The sequence below is a fragment of the Odocoileus virginianus genome, chromosome 5 (assembly GCF_023699985.2).
Source record: "Odocoileus virginianus isolate 20LAN1187 ecotype Illinois chromosome 5, Ovbor_1.2, whole genome shotgun sequence".
In the NCBI taxonomy this organism is placed as follows: domain Eukaryota; kingdom Metazoa; phylum Chordata; class Mammalia; order Artiodactyla; family Cervidae; genus Odocoileus; species Odocoileus virginianus.
Genome location: NC_069678.1, coordinates 76,479,609 through 76,500,431, shown reverse-complemented (window position 1 = coordinate 76,500,431; position 20,823 = coordinate 76,479,609). Strand labels below are relative to the sequence as shown.

Here is a 20,823-nt window from a genome sequence, read left to right as displayed (position 1 = left end):
CAGCAAAATCAGACATGGGAAAAACAAGTGGTTTTAAGAGAATAAATGCAGTTCTCTCATAATTGTGGTATTTTCTTCCTTTGAAAACACAAAAGTATGTCAGTACATCTAGAGGCATGCAGTTCTCTCATAATTGTGGTATTTTCTTCCTTTGAAAACACAAAAGTATGTCAGTACATCTAGAGGCAGCAGCAAACTTGTCTAACTACCAATAGTGCTCATCAGAGTCAGGTGCCATGAAGAGATAAATGATTTCCACAGCAACTGAAATGCTGCAATCTCAAACACCAAAGGGGGAAGCAATGGTAACCATTCTGTGGCAAGAAGAAATGACTTTGTTTTTTGATTGTAAGATATTTTAATAAATCAAACAACCTATGTATTACAGACTGACTTGAGGAATGGGAATAACAAATTGCAAAATCAACCCCCCAAAGCCAAAGGCTAAAGTAACAAATTTGAAAAGACAAAGAATGTTCTTATTAAGGGGGTAAAATGAGGGAAAGAGGGAAAGAAGAAGGGCAGGTTGAGAAAATGAATGAAGTAAAATGGTTAATAACAAGTCAGAATTAATAAAGCAACTCACTGTTCCCTGGGGCATGGGTGGGTAGGTAGTGGTGGAAGTGGTGGGGATAGGAAGTGAAGCCTTAAACTCTGGCCTTGGTAAAGAAAGTGTAAGTGTTCGTTGCTCAGTTGTGTCCGACTCTTTGTGACCCCACAGACTGTAGCCCACCAGGCTCCTCTGTCCAGGCAAGAATACCGGAGTGGGTTGCCATTTCCTTCTCCAGGGGATCTTCCCCACCTAGGGATTGAACCCAGGTCTCCTGAATTGCAGGCAGATTCTTTACCATCTGAGCCACCGGGGAGGCCCAAGAAAATACAATCAGAAGCTTATATTCACCAATCTTGCTATTAGGGGTCTAAATTGGAAAGATAAGAGGCAGTGGTTTTAATCTAGAGTTTGAGGAGAAAAATAAACAGAACATCTGATGGCTAGCATATATTAATCATTAGTAAAATTTTCAGTCACTGAAGCAGAGATCTTTTCTATTTTGTTAATGGAAACCAGGATTACTAATAAATCAGATATGAAAAAAAGTAATCTCATTTTAATTCAAAACATGATATTATAATTACATATGTCATCAACTTTAAACTGTATTTCAACAAAAAATATATACTAAAAGAAACACAAAGTTTAGGGAGAGGGTGATGAAATTCTACATCTACTGTCTACCTACTGTATATCAGGTAATGTAAAGAGGCACATTTGCTTAAAAAAAAAAAACACTGCTAAATACTCCGTGTGAGGCTTCCTGATTATTACATTTCAATGTGACATCCATAAGTTTAAAGAAGCCTTGTATATAAAGTGGAAAAACACATCTTTAAAATACTTAACACTCTTATGATATACAGAAAGCACTCAGAACTGTGCTTAGAACATGGTAGACCCTTAAAATTGGTAGCTATTTGATCATTATTAAATTCATAATTATATTTAAAATTTTTATCATTTTTTCCACGATTAAAATGATAACTCATACCTATGGGCCAACACTAAAAGATATTTTTGTGTATTAAGACACAGCATAAAAGAATTGTTGACGAAACAAATACAACCACTGGTATTACTCTCAGAGAACAAAAGGGCAGGTAATGATATCTGGGAAATAAGGAAGTACAACTATAAATGCTGCAGTTGTGTAGTACTCTAAAACTTTACACACTTAAAAGGGAATATGATTTAAATAATCTGGAGTAAGAAATGGCAACACACTCCAATATTCTTGCCTGGAAAATTCTATGGACAGAGGAGCCTGGCGGGCTACAGTCCATGGAGTTGCAAGAGTCATACTTGACTGACAGCGTTTACGCATGCTTGTGTGCATGCACCTGTGCGTGCGCGTGCACACACATACACACACACACAATGTTAACTAATTTGAAACCAAGAAGCATCACAATTTCTGGCTGCTTACCCTTGAACTATTAAACACATTAAATGTCTTTCTGATAATGTGTGAACCATTTTTCCAAAACAAAAGGTTATCAAGTAGAAGAAATTCACATTCAACAGTAATACAGGACTTTTCCAGTATGGGTTGCTGAGTGGTTTTTTGTTTGTTTGTTTGTTTGTTTTTTTATATTATATCTCTTGAAATCACTTTAAGGAGGCTCTTCTTTTTAAAGCAAGCCAAATTTGGCTTTTGCTATAGTAGTAAGCCTCATTAGTTATACATATTCATTCATGTGTTCAGGGTTTGTTAAAAAACATGTATACAGCTCAGCAGAAAAACCAGAACACAAAATACACAGAAAGGACCTCAGAGATCATCTACTATCTAGCCAATACAGAATTCTCCCTTCTTTTTTGCCCTTAATAGGGAAGTTAAAGCCAAGGGCCTATAACATGTCAAGTGAGACCTAACAATGTTGCTAGCAATGTCAAGCATACGAAAAACAGCCAAAGACTACTGTATCCTACCACAACATCATTTCTCCAAGTCTGCATGCCTATCCATTGTGCAGCTCATTTCAGGAGATGATCTTCAGCACCACTGGCATATGAACCTTTGTCCTTTAAAGGTGGCTTTGAGGTTTTGAAATAGTTCTAAGTCTTTGGGTCAAAATAAGTTAGGTAAACAAGCTGGGAGACACTGACTATAAAGGCAGTGATTTTCAAGCTTTAAAGGCCTAGGAATCATCTATGAAGTTTATTCAAAAGGAAAATTCCTCGGTCCCATCGCTGAGAGATTCTGATTCAATAGATCTGTGGTAAGGACCAGGAAATTTTCTTTTTAATAAGCTCCCAACTGTCTCCCTCCAAGGTGTTTCTGATTCAAATGTTTAGTGGGACACACTTTAAGAAACACTGCTTTTAGGAGGCAGGACTTCTTTCTTTGAGAGCCTTTAAGCTTTCTCTGAAGGCAGCTCTTAAAGAAGTGTCCCCTAAATGTTTTGGGCAATGGCATATTCACTGGACCTAGTTTCTAGGTCTAGTCTCCTGAGGTAATGACATTGGAGATAATTCCCACTTGTTTCATCTGTACACTGCTGCTACTGCTAAGTCACTTCAGTCATGTCTGACTCTGTGCAACCCCATCCCTGGGATTCTCCAGGCAAGAACACTGGAGTGGGTTGCCATTTCCTTCTCCAATGCATAAAAGTCAAAAGTGAAAGTGAAGTCGCTCAGCCATGTCCGACTCTTCACAACCCCATGGACTGCAGCCTACCAGGCTCCTCCGTCCATGGGATTTTCCAGGCAAGAGTACTGGAGTGGGGTGCCATTGCCTTCTCCGTCATCTGTATAGGTGAGGTGTAATATGATGTGAGACAAAACTAAAGTCTGTGAGCTCCAGGTGATGGAGGAAAAACAAGGCAGGGAAGAGGTGTTGCAATATTACATAGAGAAGTCAACTTAAAAGTTGATGCTTGATCAAAGATTCAAAAGAGGTAAAGGATGAAGTGGAACACATATCTCTGGGAAGAGAATTCCAGGCAGAGAGGACAGCAAACACAAAGACCTTAAAGCTGGAAAGCACCTAGCATATTTGAAAGGTGAGTACAGTTGAAGCAGAGTGAAGCATAAAAGAGAAAATTGATAATTTTGAGTTTTTACATGGTTAGAAGAAAACCAGAGCTAGGCCAAAAAATAAATTATGAACTGGAAAAAAATTCTGAATTTGAAACCACAGAAAAAGGGATATATTTCCCTAATGTATAAAGGACCCTTAATAACTGGGAAAAGATCAACAAAGAATATCTGTCTGCTTCCAGAAACAGAAACAGTAATGGCTCATAAACATGTGAAAAGATACTCAAAATAATTCCTAATGACTTCAGTTCAGTTCAGTCGCTCAGTCGTGTCTGACTCTTTGTGACGCCATGAACCACAGCACACCAGGCCTCCCTGTCCATCACCAACTCCCGGAGTTTACCCAAACTCATGTCCATTGAGTCAGTGGTGCCATCTAACCATCTCATCCTCTGTCGTCCCCTTCTCCTCTTGCCTTCACTCTTTCCCAACATCAGAGTCTTTTCAAATAAGTTAGCTCTTCACATCAGGTGGCCAAAATATTGGAGTTTCAGCTTCAACATCAGTCCTTCCAATGAACACCCAGGACTGATCTCCTTTAGGATGGACTGGTTGGATCTCCTTGCAGTCCAAGGGACTCTCAAGAGTCTTCTCCAGCACCACAGTTCAAAAGCATCAATTCTTCTGAGCTCAGCTTTCTTTAGAATCCAACTCTCACATCCATACATGACCACTGGAAAAACCATAGCCTTGACTAGACGGGCCTTTGTTGGCAAAGTAATGTCTCTGCTTTTTAATATGCTGTCTAGGTTGGTCATAACTTTCTTTCCAAGGAGTAAGGGTCTTTTAATTTCACGGGTGCAGTCACCACCTGCAGTGATTTTGGAGCCCAGATAAATAAAGTCAGCCACTGTTTCCCCATCTATTTGCCATGAAGTGATAGGACCGGATGCCATGATGAGTTAGCTCCTAATTAAGAAACCATTTTTTATCTGTCAAATTAGTAAAGACAAAATAAAATTTGGTAATATCTTGCACTGGCTGGGTTATAGGGAAACAGGTACTACTGCTCACTGTTAGTAGGAGTGAAATTGGTACCCACTCTCTTGTGGGAAATTTGCCAGTGTCTATTAAAATTAAATACACTAACTCTTAACCCAGTACTCCTAAAACTGGGAATTTATTCTATAGATATATTTTCCAGATGGAAATATATGTGCATAGTTATTTACTGTAAGCTTGTAATAGAAAAATACTGGACATGACCCAAATGACAACCAATAGGATCTGGTTAAATAAATTATAGTATATTATGGAATTTAAAGGAATATTATGTAGCCATAAAATAGAAAGGATTTTTTATGAGCCGATAAGAAGTATCTTTTAAGATACAACATTAGTGGGAAAAGGAAGGTGTTAAATACTGTTTACCATTTGTGTAAAATGGGAAAATAATGATATATTTTATACATAAAATAATCTCTGGATGGATAAGTAAGAAGCTTAAGATACTACTCCTGAAAAAGTTAACTTAGAAACAAGGATAAGGAGGAGACTTTTCATTATATACCCTTATATGACTTTGAGTTTTTATTAATATGAAGGTATTACCCAGTCAATAAAGAATCTGAACCTAAGACAGTAACTCTCTTACAAAAACAAAGAAAAATTGCACACAATCCCTAAATTTACCACAATGTTAATCACATTTGTCTATTTCTTATCAGTCTTTTGCACAAGTAACATCTTTTTCTTCCTGTGGTAATCAGTGTTTAGTTGGATACAGTCCTTTGGCCACCTACACAATAGTAATGAATCAGCAAGTTAGATGGCTGAATAACATTCCATTGAGTAGACGTAACATCGCCATATTCATAACTATTCACCTACAGCTAGATTTTTCTTTTTAGTTTTTTTTAATCAGTATAAATAATACTGGGATAAATTCTTAAAGTATTTTTAAGAGAAAAGTCTGTCTGTGAAGTGGAATTACAGGGTAAAAAAGTATAGAATCATTTAATGACTGGTGATACATACTGTCAAATTGTTTTCTAAAAGAATACTGTAATGTCTCTCTGTACAAATGCAAATACTGAATGTGTGCGTGTTAAAGAACACAGCCAAACTAAAGGTGAATTTAAGAAAACACAAGATGAAACTTTGTGAAAATTTAATCTGAAAAGCATCTTTCACTTGTCTGTGGTTTAAGACTAACCAGTAATAGTAAACTGCTAAATCGTCTCAATAGATTAGTAGTCAGAGTTTTTAAAAAAACAAGTATCTCCTTGCTGTCATCTATAAATTATTCAAGTGGAAATGCTTTGAGACACTGACAGTTTAATGACAGGGCTGTAACTAATCTACAGGGACCAATTTATACTAATTTTTTGGAGGGACAATAATCAGATAACTGGCTGTCTTCTCACCATGAGTAAGAATATAAACATTTATTACTCAAAAACATTTAAGTACCCCATTTTAAGTTGGGTGAGAGAACAGAGAACATTTAACTCAATAGCTTATCAAATGCATACATTTCTTCTCTAGCAATGTAAAGAGAAGATTCATTTTCCAGGGGCTATACAAGAGAGCAAATTTATGTTAAATGGCAGATAATATTTTTTCTGTGTTCTGCCCTTTACCAATTGATCAGTATTTATGAGGGTCTACTAAATATGCAAGATAAGACATGGTCTTTGTTCTTAAGATAATAAGACTATTTCGGGCTTGATAAATCAACACTGCCAAACAGGAAACATAATCTGATGTAAAACTGGGGGCGAGATAGAGTGGCTCAGATTAAGGGCTGGAAAAAAATCAGAGAAAGGAATGGGAGCTTAGAAATCATGGAGAACTTTCTGTTCCAAGATAGTGCCTGGAAAATTCCATGGACAGAGGAGCCTTGTAGGCTATAGTCCATGGGGTCGCAAAGAGTCGGACACGACTGAGCAACTTCACTTCAATTGTTTCTTTGGATATCTTAATCTTTCTGAGTGAGTGAGTGAGTGAAAGCCACTCAGTTGTGTCTGGACTACACAGTCCATGGAATTCTCTAGGCCAGAATACTGGAGTTGGTAGCCTTTCCCTTCTCCAGGGGATCTTCCCAACCCAGGGATGGAACCAGGGTCTCCTGCACTGCAGGTGGATTCTTTACCAACTGAGCCACAAGGGAAGCCTAATCTCTCTGAGCCTTTGTTTTCTCACACAAAAAGTGAAGGCAATAATATCTACTCTGGGAGTTGGTCTGTGGATTAATCAATATTACCTCTTTTTCCTCCCTATTATAAACTTTAGAGTCAAAATGGGCTTTTCCTTTCTCTTCCCTTTCCCCCAAATTAAAGATAAGGCAAAATGGTTCCTAAAGTAAGTTATAACAGCACATCTTAGACTCTTATCACTTAAACAAGAAGTCATACATACAATATAGTGCTAAGCACTGTATTAAAAGTTACAGTGCTTAAAAAAAAGTTTCAGTGCTCTCTAACTTCTATGGAATCATCATAAAGTAAGATTATGCCCTACTCTAAGGTGGGGAATGAAGATATATATTTTTTTTTCCATGTTATAGTCTATATTTTTTTTCCCTGCAAAATTTGGAGATTTTGTGATTTTATTATTATGTAAGATTCACTCAGCATTATTTTATAAAAATTTTTCAGAGTTGGCTGGCTTTTCTTGAGACCTTGATATTTATATACAATTTCCTTATGTTTTTGAAAAGAACTATTATTCTAACGGATTAAAAAAATGTAGAAGAACATCAGGCGAAGTCTTATACACAGGAGAAAAGTCTTTAAAAGATAAATGACCAGTAGCACAGAGTATTAGCACTTTAGTCACTCATCAAAGCTTTCAAGTAAGAATTGATTACAACGCAGCACTCGACAAAGGCTCATTTGAGACAGCTGATGTTTGACAGAAAGTTGAACGGTCAGGTTTACTACAAGGCTTTTTCTAAGCTCTATGCCTGTTATGAGTTAGATCATGAAAAGGAGTATTTCAGGGCCGTATTCACTGAAAGAATTACCATCTCTGAAAAAAGACTTAACACAAAGCCCTCTGTTTTTACAGGGGATTAATATATGAAATATCTATTTAAAGTGATTCATCTTTCTACAATAGTAGAAAATAATTGCTTTTTATATTTTATTATATTTCCTAATGTTTCTCAAATTGAAAATCATGCAACAAAATTCTTTGAATTCAGTGCCAGGAAATTTTGACACAAATGATTAGGCTACCTTTTATCAGACAATGAAAAATTTAAATGGTAAATCATAAACTCTAAGGCATAGTACCTGGCACATAAAATAAATATACATTGGATGGATAGATGAATGAATGAGGATATGCCTATCACATTTCCTCTTTCTCCTTTAGCTGCCAGAACTGAACTCAGAACTGAATTCAATGCTTATGTACAAAACCTTGCTTGCACTTATTTTTTTAAAAAATCAGTCTGTGATTGTCTCCAGCAGTGTTCAACTGCAAGGCATGGGCATAGAGAAGGTGAATAGTTTGGGTCAACAAATTGAGTGCAATGGAGGAAGACAGAGATGAAGGAATTTCAAGTACTACAAAGAAGTGATAATGATGAACCTTGAAATTTAAATAGGACAAGGAAGGAAATGAAGACTGGACACAGGAAAGGGTGGATGAGGTCAGGTGGTGGGGCTCAATAAACTGAAGGGCATAATGAGATAAAAACAAAATGAAACAACTTTAGCACTGATGACACTTGAGGTGAGTGGAATAGGATGTGTTCATCAGTCAGATGTTTGAAATAAAAATATATAAGGTGATACAGTTTCTATTGATGACCAGATCTAAGTGTGGTAAACAAAGAGAAGAAAAATTTTTTTTCTCTGGTTGGACAAGTCTGGGAACTGAGAGAATTATCAAGAATAATAACAGGAGTGGAGACAATAAGAAGTTCAGGTATTGTTTACAAGTGATAAAATTTGGGAGAGTTAATAGAACCAAAGCTTCAAAAGATCTTGCCAATCAACTGCATTAGTAGAGAATGGTAGAAATCTGGTTTAATATCAGTAACAACTCAGACCCAGTCCATTCTGGACCACCCCATACCTGAAAAACTGCTGGGGGATTTTAGTTGACTTCCTCAGTTCAATAAAAGCCAATAATAGAGTTATAGACTACAACTGAGCACAGCATCAGACAAATTTCCAGTGAAGTATTATGCTTGATTCTGTGTCCCTTGAGAATGGGCTATGTCTAGATACTCTGTCATATGAGGAACAACGGAAGAAATTAATATACTTAGTTGGAAAGGCAAGAAAATTAAGGCAAACAAGACAGTCAGGGCTAAACAAATAAAAGACTACAATGCAGAAAAGAAGCTAGTCTTATTTCAGGTAATTCTAAGGCCAAAACTAGAACCCAGAGGGAGCAAGTTGCAGAAGTTCTCTATGGGAAAAAGTACATTGCAAAAACCTCTGCCACTCAAAATCTTTTGAAGCTTTCATCTCTCTGTCTCTAGCAGGATTCATGTAGCAGAGTGAAAGTGAAAATGTTAGTAACTCAGGTCATGTCCGATTCTTTGCTAACTTATTTGGGGCCCACCAGGCTCCTCTGTCCATTGAATTCTCCAGGCAAGAATACTGGAGTGGGTTGCCATTTCCTTCACCAGGGAATCTTCCCAACCCAGGAATCAAACCTAGGTCTCCCACATAGGAGGCAGATTCTTTACCATTTGAGTCATCATGTAGAGACTGTAGTAATATCAGTTAGACATAACATAGGGGAAAATGCCTGCACAGTTGCAAAATGGATGTTAACTAAGAATGTTTCTAACCCCCAACTCTTTAAGATTTGGTGAATTTGGTGTTTATTTGTTCCCTAAGCAAAAGATCATGTCTTATACTTCTCTTATACCTCCCACAGATCTATGCACAGTTTTTGTACAATTTGTTGGTAATAATCCAGCCTGACAAGGTCAAGGGACAAGAAGGATGAGGCAGAAAAGCACAGGTAGATCTAGGATTTATATCTGGAACAACCATTTACGTAACCTTGAGTAAGTCACAGAATCTGAGTCAAAACAGCTTCCTAACGTGTGAAATTGGACTTTACCATTGACCTTACAGAACTATAGTTAAGTGGGGATAATGTGTATATAGAGTGAGGATTAAGTGAGCTTATATATAGTGGTGTTAGAGAAGACTCTTGAGAGCCCCATGGACTGCAAAGAGATGAAACCAGTCAATCCTAAAGGAAATTAACCTTAAATATTCATTGGAAGGACTGATGCTGAAGCCAAAGCTACAATCCTTTGGCCACCTGATGGGAAAAGCTGACTCATTAGAAAAGACCCTGATGGTGGGAAAGATTGAAGGCAGGAGGAGAAGGGGACAATACAGGATGAGATGGTTGGATGGCATCACCAACTCAATGGACATGAATTTGAGCAAGTTTCGAGAGATGATCCATGGGGTCGCAGAGAGTCAGACACGACCGAGCGACTCAACAACATATACAGCATCTGACACGCAGTTGGGGCTTAAATAGTGATTGCAATTGCTATGTGTGTGTGTGTGTGTTTTAAAGCAGTATTGATAATCTTGATCTTAGTTACTGACACTCTGTCAGTAAGCAGAAGCTCCCATCACAAATGGCAAGAGTTTGAATGACAGTTCTAAGAATAAGGAAGATGCCTTTATTGGTAAAAGAGATGGGAAATGGTTGTGGTTTCCTTAGCTAGACCCCACTAAGGTCACTCTGATTGCATCACAAGCTGGTAAGGGCAGTATGCTACAATCTACTTACAAATTTTATTAACATTAATTTTTAAAATGAAATCTTGCTTACCTCTCATTTTTCTATTGAAAATTGTGTGTTCACATCATCAGAAAGTTAGAATTTTAGAGGTAAAAAGTTCAAATAGGGTTAGGTCCCCCACATTTCCACAGAAGAAAAAAAAAGGTACAAATATTATACCACCTGCCTAATAACCCCTTATTCCTCATAATCCCAGACTAACTGAGTCTTATTCTTAATTTACCTACATTTTATGATTTACGTATGACTGTCTGCATAAACAGCGAGGAAACAGTTGTATTGAAAATCAGTCTTTTAAGAATAACAGTTAACATATTTAAATGTGAATAGGATTTGCTTTAAGAACTAATAAATAATAGTTGCATAGCTTTCATAATATCCAAATAATAAATTTTTGTTGCTGTGGTTGTTAAGTAACTTATTTGAGAACACCTTATTTGATACTGGGACTGGGAAACATAATTTCTCAGATTGAGACATAAAAGTCACAGTCTCTTTATTGTTCATATAAACTTGCCTCATTCTTTCTGTCGAGAAGTATGTTAAAGAGGACTTTCCTGGTGCTGATCACATACTGAGGAAAGGAAAGATACATGAAAGGTGACAACTTATTAGGAGGATTTTAAAAATTGTTGTGGCTACAGGCTGAATCAGTCAATAACAGATAAACTAACAGATGGCTGTTTAAAAACCACTACAGTTAGCTCTTTATTTGTAAATACATAAAATTGATACTTTTCTCTATTATAATGCAACCAACCAAGTACAAAGATATAAATGTATGCTGAAGTAAAGGATACCAAACGTATTCCCTAAAAAGCTACTTAAACATCTACAAAATAGGAGTTCACCTGATCCCTCAACTCCAGACAAGTAGTTATTTCCTCTTTCAATTTTTGGTGGTATGTTTGGCAGATTCAATCACTAAGATTATTGGGCACTAAAACCTCTTTTGAGCACCTATGTAGACTGAAAGGCAAATAGTGGAAAAGTATCAAAGGAATCAGTTTCCATGGGTGGTTTTACATGGCTGACCTAATATGTTTCTTTTATAGTTTCTCTCAGCATTTTACTATCAGCATTTATGAAAGAGAGAAATATGCTACCAATTTAAATGGCATAGATGACATGATTAGTAAAAATTCTTCAGAAACAACCACGAAAATAGAAATTATCAATACTGGCGAAGCAATTAAGAAAAATCTCTTGAGATCTTATCAATTTCAGGAAAGAAGAAAAGCAAATGATATGAGGGGGTATATTACTTTAAAAATATTTTATTTGGGGAATGTCATCATTTTAGAATTTGTTTCATTTAATAACTCAGGTTTAGTAATCTATATATATAAATTGAATCTAGTTATCTCTGGTAGTTATATTTATGTGAACCTGTATTTCCTAAAATACAAAGATAACTAGCCATTGGAAGTGAATATTTGCACAAAACTATACATGGGAGTCACACAAGAGGTATGGATTTGGCAATACAGCACAAGGGGGTGAAGGCTTGGTATGAAGCTCAAACTTTATATATCTTGAGAATGCAACAATTCTTTTAATTCTATGACTCAAAATCAAGATCCCTAGGATACTCAAAGCACAGAGTTTAGGAGAAAGACCAAGGAAACCGCCAATAGAGTAATAAGAAAAGTCTAGTGCATGAGGAAAATGGGATTTGATAAAAACTTAAATGTGCTTTCGGACTGCCATGTCAACAGTATCACCCTGCAATGTTCTTTTATAATAGTCTTCATGTAGACTGTGAAAACAGATAACTGTATCTGAGTTAAACACATATTTCTTGAATACTATTAATTATTAATAGATGAATGTCAAGGAAGTAAAATTGTTTTTACACAAATGCTTGATTCAGATACAATGCATGCACCACCAGACAGTTATGACTGCAGTACTAGGTAGCAGTGTGGGAAGTATCCAAATCAGAGTTTAAAAAGCTTGTAAAGTGGTAATTTAAAGTTATATCAAAGAACACTTTTAAAAGGATAACTGTCTATTTTAAAAAGTAAAAAATGAATTGTGAACAGTTTAGCCATCATCTATATACAGGCTGGCTTCTTCTCAATTGTAAGAGGCCATCACCTTTTATCCTCTCCCTCTTTTCCTTCCTTTCAGTACTATTAGGAAACTATTTACAAGAGCACCCTTGGACAATGCTGAGCAGTAATTATGACTTGCTGACGAAGAGATATGAACAATTACTGAGCCCATTTTGAAACCCTACACTAATAAAGTCATTAGATGCTGCCCTTGCCATGATCCTTCTAAAAGCTTCTGAAGTTACAAGAACACACAGCATTGTTTGCAGGGACAATTGCTGCTGGCAGAATGCAAACCTTGAGTTAAACCATGCTGCAAATTGATCTTGACATTCTGTTAAGACCGCCACTAAAAATCAAAAGCAGAGGAGAAAAGGAGAAAATGAGTGGGTAGGATGTAATCATGGAACAGGAGGGGTTCCTCCTCACCTTCTCTCCTCCTTCTTCACAAAACAAATCAGGGAGAAAATGACAAACTCTCCTGGTGTTTTGGAACCTTTATTTTAAGGCATTAATTAAGCCTTGACCTGGGATGTTTAGGATGGCAATACATTTCCTTTCTAAGGATTTGGAAGGAAAATGTGTCACAAAGGAAATAAAGGAGTTTGGGGGAAATTATATGGAAATCTGGCATGAAGGCACTCTGGAAGTCTTAATACTCTGACCATAACATGTCCATCTGTTTTTATCAGCTACTTCTGCAGAATCCATATCTGCTCCTAGGGAAGCAGCTGGAAATTAACACTCCTTGTGTCTCCCAAGGAGACACCACACCTGGGCTATATTTGCTGGATTAAATGGAAGCATAGGGTTAGAGTAACATGGTCAGCTAGCTTCAGCCAGGCATGAACCAGCAAGCAGTCTGGAATTAAGAGTAAGCCACTGTGATATGGCTAATTACTGAGATGGAAAGAGCAGGCAGGCAACCTACTGATAATAAGAGATTTAAGCCAATTAACTCTTGCCAAAGATTAAGTAATGTGGAAAACTATTACTTGAATATCAAGGCTAACAAGTACCTGTCAGCACAGCGGCGTAAGTCTACAGTGACCTGATATACTGCACCCAAGGACATTAAGTTCAAAAGCTAACATTGATAGGCAATAGAATTGTCTGTGAACACTGGTACTAACTGTGTAATGCTACATATGTTACACGTAACCTGTGTAACCCAGGCTCTGTCAGTAATTCCTAGGGTTTCTATTTGCAGCTACTCTGAACACCACTTAGAAAGAGCGTGCAATGCCTAATTTAACACTTCGTGGCATATACACTGATGTGCCAAACATTTTCATCTCAGGAAGTTACATATAAGAAGCTCATTCTTCAGCACTCATATATTGTTGATTACCCAGTTTGCACTATCCTAGTCAAGTTCAATGTTTAAATTTTCTATGATGAGATAATCTAAAGCAATATCTACACTGGATGTACTAAGATATTAGCCACGTGGGCCTATTCAGAACAAGTGATACCCATTAACCTACTTATTACTGGTTAGTATGGGTGGTTTATTGTGCCACACGTGTTACATGGCTTTCCCTGATGAAACAACTTCAGTCAAGAACTTGTAGTTCAACACCAAGGGCACTCATGTGTCAATGTCCCCACTACCAGTCCCAAATAGCTCTAATAGAGTTTTTTATATAGTTCTATATATATTTAATTATGATGGTGCCCAGATGGACCTTTGCCTAGCTTCTTGACATACTATACCACCATTCTTATATATCCAATGGGCATATTTATTTTAATCAGTGTCACTACCAAAGCAGAAGGTTCAGAGTACCATCCCAAAGGCCCAATTTGAGAGACCAATTGCTTTAGAGGTATTACAAAGATTTGGTGAGTCTGGGGGAGAAAATTTGGAACCAATGGATAAACTCATCTTGGTTAGAATTCAATCCTCTTTCCAGATGGCCAGTGGGTGACACGAGCTGAGGCCATGACAGCCTGGGGTACTAATGTTAGCAGAAGATGAGGTACCCCTTCTAGTTATTTTTAGTTCATTCTGCAAGGAGAAGACTTTTGAAGGCTTTTGCTTTATTATTCCTATTAACGGCTGTTGGGGAAAATCATACAATAAGAGGGACATGGTAGCATTTCCAATGATATTTCCACTATCCGAGCTGATCTCTCTTATTCATTACGTTTCAAAAATCCTATTAGAGATTATTGGTTTAATCTATCAATATAACACTTATATTTTAAAAGGTGCTTTAATGCATTGACATTACAGACATATCTCCCTTGGGAAGCTGACAACCTAACAGGGAGACAGACAATAAACATTCCATATAATGAATGCCATCAATACAAGTTAGCACAGTGATACTATGGCAGTATACAGAATGTGCATTTTTCCCCAGACTGAGGCAAGGGAAGAATGGGAGTGGATGCAAGGCTTCCTAGAAGTGATATGTGTTCTGAATTTCAAGAAATTATTCTCTCATAGACCATCCACTCACTATATTATGCTAAAAATATTTTTGCTGTTTATGTTTATTAGTTAAATCCACCATGGTTGTTTACATGTTACAAGTCCAAAGGGGTCCTGATCTCTGTTCACTGTCTGTCTATAAGCATATGCCAATCCCAGCATGAATTATTGACAAAACAACTTCTTGAGATCTGTCTACCCCGATTGGTTGGCCTTAATTTCAATTTGGTTCATATCACACAGGATTACATTAGCTGGCCAACTCCTATTTTTTCTCTGCTCCACAGTTCAGACAGGTAATTATGAAGTTTAAAGTACCAATATCCTTTTGTAAGAATAGCAAGTATCTGCAACTCAATAAAGTAAGAATGCTGCTAATATTAAAAAATCTCTGAAGAGAAAGAGTGAAAATCTATTATCACCTTCTGTGTGCCATCTCCTTCAAGTCCTTCCCTGGCTCACTCAGGTAGAGTGACTTAGTATGAATTTCATCTATACTCCCAAGGCATCGTGTATATATTTCATATTACATATTAGCTCTTATGTCAGTCTTACCTACTAGACTATGAGAGTCTTAAGCATTAGCACTGTGTCTTTTTCAACTTATCATCCTCAGTGCATAGCACTGATCCTGGTTCATATTAAACATTCAGTAAATGTCTGAAAAGTAAAAATGTTAATCGTCCAGTCATGTTAGACTCTTTGTGACCCCCTGGACTGTAGCGTGTAGCCATTTCCGTCTCCAGGGAATCTCTCTGACTCAGGATCGAACCTGGGTCTCCTGCACTGCTGGCAGATTCTTTAAAACATCTGAGCCACCAGGGAAGCATCGATGTTTAATAAGTGAATAAACATGGAGGAATATATACCTTTCTTAAGATATTTTAGCCACTTCCACTGGTTTACAAGATCTCTTTGTTTACTATTATCTAGTTGGTTTTCGCTTTTTCTTTACAGTTATATCCTACTGTTTTTATCAGTATCATTGTTTTACTGGATATTTGGGAAATTATATCTTCTAGCACCTTTCAAGACTAACAAGGGCTTTCTGCCTACTGCTTTAAGAAAAAATGGCTCTGAAATGCAACTATACCTGGCAGCCAGTAAGACTATATAGAATTTTCTAAGAGAGAAACTTCCATTTAGACATACAATACTGAAATTAAAAGCAACATTCTTAAGTGTAATTAAATGAATACATTCATTTGTCAAATTCTTATTGAGTTTCTTCCGCAGAATTTTGTAAAGTGCTTTGTTTAATGAGACAAATTAAAAAAGGCCATCATGATTTAGTGAGGGAGAAAAAAGGCAAGTAATCACTACTGTTAAAGTTTGATGTTTTAGTTAATATTTGGACTGTTCCATGATCAATCGAGAAGTTATTCTAATCCATTATACAGATATAGATTGGATAACTTAAGTATTCAGCTTAGAAAGTTACTAGAATCATTTTGGAAGGAGGAAATCCAAACCATCTATATCTTCAGTGGTGTATATCTGTGACATTCTATAGAAATCTGTTTCTTATTTATCCTAGTTTGTTACCGAAATCAGGCATTCTGGATTGTTAGCAAAACCAGGATATCTAACTTATAATATCAATTTACATTCATATTCTTGTGACTTAACCAAAGCATTCACTTAGTTCAATATCCTTCACTTAAAACAGAAGAGATTTACAGTAAATTATGGAGGATTGATGTTTCTGTAGGTTTAATCCAAGTATTTCTTAAGCAAAAATTAAACAGTTTGGCAAGTCCTTTCCTGTCCTGGGCATCAGTGTCCCCAGCTATCCCATCAGAGGACGGTCTCACAGAACCACTAAGAAAGCATCCAGACCAAACAGCTTATAGACATCCTGGAGATGGAAACTCAATTAGATAATTTTATTTAGATGAATCTATGGTAAATGGTAAGAAAACTGTGGCTAAAGCCAAACTCTTTTGGGGGGCAATACATCAGTCTAAGTAATTCTCTCATAATTTTGTATATCAAAAGGAAATCTACTTTTACTCTTTATTAGGAACATTCCATTCCAGCAAATTTTCATCTTGTGTTCATAGAATGTGAATTTTACCATAGACCTTAACTGTAAAAATGAGCAGCTGTACACAAACAGTAGCAACATAATTTTACTTATTACTTTATAGAGATAAATGTAATACCTTAAAATAGTATTTAATTTGTAATATGGATAGAATTTGACTTTGAATAAGGATGCCAAATATTTTAAATCCCAGAAATTATGTTTTCTCCCCACTGCCTTGTTTCTTGTTCTATAAAAGTTTATTAAATTCCTAGATGTTTCTATTTAGTCTTTAATATCATTTCTTTTTATTTTCATAACAGTAACTTAATAATGAGATACCACATAAATGTAGATTGAAATATCCTATCATACTTCATAGTTGGTCTTGCAACTCCTTGAGAAAGAGTTCTAAAACCTTAAACAAGGTCTTTATTTTGTGTTCTAAAAAAGTGTCATAAGGAGTTAATAGGACACAGCTGTACTGGCTCTTTCTAATAAGCAGCTTCTGTCGCTTTGGTCACCACAGGTGTCTCTGTAACCTGCAAACTCTTATTACTAGTGTATCAAAGTTGTGCTACTTAACAGACTTCTTTAGTAAAACATAACAAAGCAATTACATGGCTGTTGATTGCCAGTCATAAAAAAAACCCTCAAACACTGCTTTTCAAAAGAAACTACACTGCAATTTTTTGTCATTGTAAAATAAAAGGAACTAAGGAATTAAATGGAGGATAGAACAAAATAACAGCAGGTAGCCTGCTGAACTTAGCCACTACAGATGGTTTAGAAATAGTGTTTCCTTCTCCATCAAGTTGTGGATAAAAGGAAAGGAGGAGATTCCTTACTGCCAGTGAATGGCAAAAGATTTAGCCAAGTCTCCAGTCTATGTATTTTGCCTCATGAAAGACCTTCGATGCTGCATTTTTATCTGTTTTTGGCACTGCTTTTCATCACCTTTAACTGAGTGTGAATAATAGCCTGATTTAATTTAAACAAATACAGGTGCTAAAGGTTCTTTATTTATGTATAACAGGGAATATTTCCAAGGCAGAACGAAGTCATCCTATGAAAATTCCTAACCATTTACTTAAAGAAATGAAGTATTAGATGAAGAAATTGCTTCAACATTCTTTTGCTTCACTTTTAAGGGAAGAATCATCTTTCTTTTCAGATTCAGATTACATAAGACAAAGTCTGAATGATGAGCAAAAATTCAGTGAGCCATAAAATAATAAAAAGACAAATCAGATGATTTCCAATTGTTCTACAGTCATTTAAATCATGTACCTACAATAGGATTGCCTTGAAATGAATTAATTTAATCTCCCTGTTCATAAATCAGCAGGCTGTGATTATGACTGTGTTAACACCACCCAAAGTTGCATCACAGGATGTTATGGCCACATGTGTAATTAAACAAGATGAAATATATTTCAGATGGTAAACTCAAATAGGCAAAATATGAAGAATTATTCATTATTTACAGATATTATGATTAACAAATTAAGTAAATTTATCCTGACATCTCATTTTTCTACTGAGAATATGGATGTATTGCTGGCTGTGTGCAAAAGAATGTGTGCAATAAAGCGATTACATCAATTAGCATATGCTAGAGTTAAGCTATTACCAACTCCACCGGACTAGTCCAGAATGTCCTGCCTTCATCACTGGAATTATTAAGAATGTAAACTTAGATTTTCCTTGTCTTTTCTAAATATTTTTATTAGAAACAGATTTTAATGTTCAGCAACATATTAGAACATTAGAATATCAGTACAAAGAAATGTATTTTATTAATGCAAAAAGACAAGAACAATGTATTTTGGTTTTGGTTTTTGGGTTATTCCTGAATTTAAGAAATCTTTTATTAGTTAAAGTATTTTTTCACAACTGTAAATAACTGCATACATTAACTACAACAAACAGTTTTTATCTAATTAAATGTAATAATAGAAAACTTAAGCTGAGGATGAAAATGTTTATGATGGTAAGAAATCAAATACAATGATGACTTAAAAAAAAATAAAAACCCAACTTATAACTTATAAACAACAGTATTACCTTGCTCTGTTGGCATCCTTTGTCAGATCCCAAGCCCAGGTTATAAAATTTTGACTCAGATAAGAGACAATAGATTCAGCACAAAGCATTTGTGAGCAGAACACGTTGGTTAATACACTTTCATCATGGTGGAGGTAGATAGCAAGAAGCTTTCTCTGAAAAGAGGAGAAAAGATTGATGAATTAAAATATCCACTAATGTAACATTTCTTGAATTTTGAAAGGCACAGTCAATACAAGCAACAAAGATAAAAATTAAATGCTATTCCCTAAAAGTATCTGACACCTGGAGCTCCTAAAGCATCTACTAATATGAATATGTTTTGCTTCAGATGATTATACTCTTGTCTTACAGACTGCTGTCATAGATTCCTGTTAACATGTGCAAGCCTATCTCAAGCATGAATCAAAATAGGATTGCATTTTCTTTAAAGGAAATGTAATTACAATTCTTCATATTTAGTACATACTATATACGTAAAGGGAAAATTAATTCTGAGCTATTCAACAATACAGAGAAAAAAATACTGATTAAGATTGAATGCCAAAATCTCCTCTTACATAGTTTTTATGTTTTTAACCTGAACACTGAAGAGTCTCTTCTACTTGAAAGAAAAAAGTCTGAAATAACTTTTGTTTTAGTTCCACAGGTAATTTCAAAGTCCTTAATGTTTTCCCATGTCAAAGTCCTTACTTCAGAACATGTGATTGATATCTACTTGCCATTTGAAAGGATGATAGAAAAATGTTTACTTCACTTGAGTTCCTTCTAGTTTATATTTCAGAAAATATCCAATGTAGTTTCTCATACAGAAAATTATTCTTTGCTTTTTGCCTGATAAAACTTGCTTTCAAGAAATGACATTTGCTCTTTTAAACGTACCCTTTGTCAGAGCTAGATAATCAATAAAATAACTGAAACTAAAAACTGATATTGAGCAATATAATTTGCAAATGTCAGCTTTAACCACAGCAAAGATGGTTAAAGAACCTAAATTGTCCTTAACTAATTTTCTGGTGCTACCCTATAGAACACCTGAGTTTAAGAATAGCCAGTTACCAGGAAATGGAAAGGTAAAGTATTATGATAAATACACAAACTAATCTGTGAAATTCTGGTGAAGGACAATTTCAAGGAAGCTTAGAGTCCTTCCCCTCATATTGAAAAAGAATGTGATGATAAGGAGAAAATGCTGTGTAGTAAGATGAACAAAAGAAGGGTTTTTATTCACAACATAGGGTTTTTATTTATCTAACCCATTTATAGAAGAAGGGTTCACGCTGATGAACATCTGAGGCTTGGAATTATGTTGATAAACAATCCTAATAACAACAGTCATCATTATTTTCTTCAAAGGAAAATTTTGTATTAGATGAGGGTAGCCAGAAGTAGATGCTTCCAAAATGAGTGTTAGTCACACACCCATTATCTACTTTAATCCCTAGAACAAACCTGTAAAATAGTATTCTTAACTTTATTAACCTATGAGGAAACTGAGCTTTAGAAACCTGGCTTATCCTAAATTCCACAACTAATAAGTAAGTAGTATATCTGGGATTGGAATCCAGATTGGCTGACTCCAAGCCTAGTGTTCTGTCTTTGATACTACAGAAGTAGCAAAGAACCCAACCACACTACACTCCAGGCTTAGAGAGCTTGTAGAGTATTAAGGCACCAGATGCTCACACATCAGTACTTCTGGGGCCTCAGAGAACAGCATGTAATGTGAATAAGGGCAGAACTTCCGAGTGTAAGTAGCTCCAACAGTAGCTGCTTCCAGGTGTCAATTCATTCATTCAACAAGTATTTGTTAAAATAATCTTTGTCTCAGGGTCAGCAGGAAGCAGTAGTGATGAAACATCGAATAAGATGACACCTGCAGATAATAGTAGCTGGT

The 20,823-nt window shown here is 35.9% G+C and overlaps 1 protein-coding gene across 3 annotated transcripts in view; it reads right to left on the bottom strand.

Moving 5' to 3' along the window:
- The window catches only part of FAF1 (Fas associated factor 1), a 500,811-nt gene that overhangs the window by 113,642 nt on the left and 366,346 nt on the right, over nt 1-20,823 (bottom strand). For all 3 annotated transcript variants that reach the window (XM_070468180.1, XM_070468182.1, XM_070468181.1), the window contains one exon: nt 18,927-19,081. In XM_070468180.1, the coding sequence (XP_070324281.1) occupies nt 18,927-19,081 (155 nt within the window). The remainder of the gene's footprint in view (nt 1-18,926; nt 19,082-20,823) is intronic.